This window comes from Hippocampus comes, unplaced genomic scaffold, assembly GCF_001891065.2.
Source record: "Hippocampus comes isolate QL1 unplaced genomic scaffold, H_comes_QL1_v1.1 scaffold174, whole genome shotgun sequence".
In the NCBI taxonomy this organism is placed as follows: Eukaryota; Metazoa; Chordata; class Actinopteri; order Syngnathiformes; family Syngnathidae; genus Hippocampus; species Hippocampus comes.
Window position 1 is genome coordinate 3,756,364 of NW_017805983.1, and position 3,887 is coordinate 3,760,250.

The 3,887-nt window shown below is 40.4% G+C and overlaps 1 protein-coding gene across 1 annotated transcript in view; it reads right to left on the bottom strand.

Moving 5' to 3' along the window:
• Nucleotides 1–3,887, bottom strand: part of cenpe (centromere protein E) — a 29,706-nt gene that overhangs the window by 4,495 nt on the left and 21,324 nt on the right. The window contains exons 38-42 of the mRNA XM_019890661.1: nt 3,537–3,793; nt 2,472–2,672; nt 1,224–1,400; nt 805–905; nt 638–735 (exon numbers count right to left, since the gene is read on the bottom strand). Coding sequence (XP_019746220.1) covers nt 638–735; nt 805–905; nt 1,224–1,400; nt 2,472–2,672; nt 3,537–3,793 — 834 coding nt within the window. The remainder of the gene's footprint in view (nt 1–637; nt 736–804; nt 906–1,223; nt 1,401–2,471; nt 2,673–3,536; nt 3,794–3,887) is intronic.

A 3,887-nucleotide genomic window follows, 5' to 3' on the forward strand; every position in this document is an offset into this window, starting at 1 on the left:
ACGAGAGTGAACTATGGCCATCGAGGACTACGAAGCGTCCCATGGGTGTTTTTAGCATGATAACAAGCATTCGAGGAAACGCTCGTTTATTTGAATGTCCATCGAGCCATAAGCAATTTACTCTGAGCAGCTAATTGGATGCTACGGATCTAGCTTCAGTATCTACACACATAGACAGTGAGTTCCCTCTTGGCCAATCGGAGGCCAGGATGATGCTCGGTAAGCCAATGGCAGAGCAGCTATGAGTATGTTGCTACAGGAAACTCTGCAGCTGTGACCGAAATAAACATCGTTCACTATGTAAACCAGTGTGGTGTTTGCTGTTGCCTTTTTTCGAACGAAGCAGTAGAGGTCGCTGTTGGATAAGACTTCGTTGTAGTGAACGTCTTTGCGAGGCTGGAGCAGAGAAAATGATTTTGTATAACGCAACAGGGGGGTTTTCGTCGTATGGGGGGCAGGAGAATGGGAATTGTGTTAATGCATGAAGATTTTTTCACATAAGGGGGTATTTTCGCCTATGTAGGTTTCATTCGAGAGGAGTTTCACTGTACTGTATTTCAATATCTGCCATTACGGTGCTCTAAGTATATTTTGCGTGTAGCACTATAAAGTGTAAGTGTGAGAGCCACTGGCTTACATGACTCCTCCCCTTGCTGCTGCAATGTCCTGAGAGATTCCTTCAGTTTCCTCACTAACTCTTCTTTCATATGCAGAACAGTGGTCATCCTCTCGATCCTGAGAGACGGGACAGAATGTTAAGAACAGGGAAATGATGGTACTGGCACTGTTCTGGCCGGTCCTTACTCTTGCTGATGTTTATCGGAAGCAACGCTCAACTCCATTTCCTTCATGAACAATTGAGCTTGGGCTTTCTGCAGCTCAGCAACTGAAGGCGGCGCACATTTCTATTAGGAAATCAATGTGGGAATGAGAAAGCATTTCAGTAATGTGTGTGTTTTACTTGCGAGAGAAGACAACTTTTTAGTGTGAGCGTGTCAGTTGTACATGTGAGGAAAGAAAATTCTGCAGTCTGTGTAAGAGTGTTTCGGTTGTGAGAGTTTCAGTCGTGTGTTGTGTGTGTGTATACAAATGATGCCAAATATCCAAAGTGTTTGAGAGCTTCAATTGGAGCGTGTGAGAGGTAATCCTGAATAATCGGGTTCTATACTATACTACACTATCACCCCCCCTCATACATTTTAAGGAGTGATGTTGAAACCAACCTCAGACTCCTGCAGTTGGCTCTTCAGGGTTTTGATGGCATTCTTCAATTCTTGAACTTGGACCCCGCTTGCTTCAAGTTCTGTCTGGAGTCGCTGAATGTCCATCTTGTAGCCAGAGATGCAGCTGTGATTTTTTTGCTGGGCCTCTTCGAGGTGCTTATTCTTGAGAGACAAAGCCTGATGAAGACAACATGTTACAATTTTGCTAATAAGAATCATGCCAACTTCTGTACAAAAAAAATATATACTTTTTTTTTTTTTTTAATCAATAAAAAAAAAGTCTTTCCCGCCTGTATGCATATCTGGTAATGCTGGAAAAACGCATATCTTCAGACTATGAGTCCAATCATGTACTTACTTATAAATATTGTGATTGGAAGATTTAGAGCTACAGTGAATCTCTATTCATCATGGTGTTATGTTCCACACTCATCCGCATTCCACACTGTATTATAAAACAATGAATTGAATAAACGTCTGCTATCTTACTGCTATAATATATTGCAGCATGTCCTATTTAAGCAAAATGGAAGTTAGCATAGATAACAATTCATCCATTATTGGATCTGCTCAACGAGGGTCGCGGGGGTACTAGAGCCTATCCCAGCTGTCTCGGGGGGGAGCAGGACCAGCCAATTACAAGTTAGTATAGATACGTTTATGGTAAAGCTTCGAACAACTGGTACTTGCACACACAGCAGCAACACAAAAACAGAGCACACAATATGCACAGGCATGTTTGCTACACTTTTTGCTCGAAATTAGGCTGCATACTTTTTAGTTGCAGTTGCCTGTCGTTTTTTTTGTACTGAATGTGGACATTTCTACCACACAACATGCTTGCTGTCATGTATAAGAATCAAGGAAAAAGTGCATACAGGTACATCTAGATAGACAGAGTAGATAGATATTTTTAAGGGACATTTTAAGAGCCGTAATTTTAATACTGCAATATTTTTGTTCACGGTTATCATACCTCCAGAATTTAATATCGGCCGAAGCCTATATGCAATGTGGCTGCTATCCTAAATAGGTGGTGAGTAGAGTGATCATAATTCTAATGCTCACAATTGTGTATGGGATATGTGTTTGGTATTTGGGCATTGTTATTGCTCGTAGTCCTCAGTACGTCTAATTCAAAATGTAACAATATAAATGGAGAACATTAACTACTAAGTGAAGCCATGGTTAGTTAACTGTGGTTGATACATCCTGTGATAGTCACAAACCTAAAATGATGATACTTACTTTGACTCTCTCCTCAGCTTGATGGAGTAGAAGAAGTTCTTTGTTGTTACTGAGCAAAGTCAGCTCTGGCCTTGCTGGAGTTTCCTCCAGCCTCTGTTGCAAAGTGACACACTTGCTTTTTTCTTCTTCCAACTGGAATTGAGCCTGCGCCGTCAACTGCTCCAATTCCTGACACTGAACATTGCGGTCATCAACGAGGCCCTGTAAGGAGTTCGGAGAGATGATGAGCTTTGCATGCATCGGCAATTTTAGAGCCAAAATCCAAATATTGACGTGTTTCCATCAATTCTATTATGTGGCATCAGGGGGTTGTTGTTCCAAAGTGAAACGTGCGTCTATACCAGGAACATAAAACAGGTGGAGTTTGTCAACAATAAATTATTAAAGGGTCTGTATCATGTAAAATTTTTAAAAACATTTTTTAGCCATGTTAAAATTTCTCATCAAAAACATCCCCAATAATACATTTTCCCAGTCTCAGCTCTTGTTCCTAACCTTTCACAATATTTCACACAGAGCAGTGAAACAACACCCCTTTTACATGAAATATTGGTTTACTGAGAAACACCTGGTGGCAAATGTTACCTTCCATCTTTGTAACAAAAGACAAGGAAAAGTATTCATCTTTACATAAAATCATGCCGCTCTATATAAGTGGATATTAATGGATTTCTGAGAGAAATATATCCAGGGTCATCAACTACTTTCCAACGTTTTCACACCAGTGAAACCAATGTTCAAGGAATTTGTAGTGTGTTCACTCTCAACACAAGGTGGGAGGGGCTGGGGGGCTTTGAAACAAATGATGTAAGCACTGTACAAGAAATATACAGAGGACATCCACAGAGCATATGCTGTTACTTTGTCCTTAAATTCAATATATACAATTCCTACCAAGCATCAAAACTTACCGATAACTGTTTTTGTTTGTTTAAAGAGTGATAGCCTGGCTAATATCCCCGCCCTCCTCCCCACAAAAAAAATAATAAATAAATAAATAAATAAATAATAATAATAATAATAAAATTAGGTCAAAAAATGAATACATGAGTACATAAAACACACCTGCAAATATATTTGTCTGCTTTGCAACACTGCAGACCTGCTGTCAGCCTCAGCGCTAAAGAGGCTGTGCATCCGACTGACAACTAATGGCGGCCTAGAATGCTCATCCTGCATCAGCTTTAAGAACCTGGTCCTTTCTCTGACCTCAGCGGAAACTTCATTGCGGTAATAATCCAAGCCGGACCAAAGTTTCTCCAAAATATCGCCCATTTCCTGTAAAACCAAGCATGTTTGTCGGTTTTGAAAGCAGCAAAAATCAAGAGATTATGCTGGTACAAGTAATCCCCGGAGCCCTGCAGAATGGAAAAATGGCCAGCAATTGATATCCCCACCACCAAAACAAATTGATTA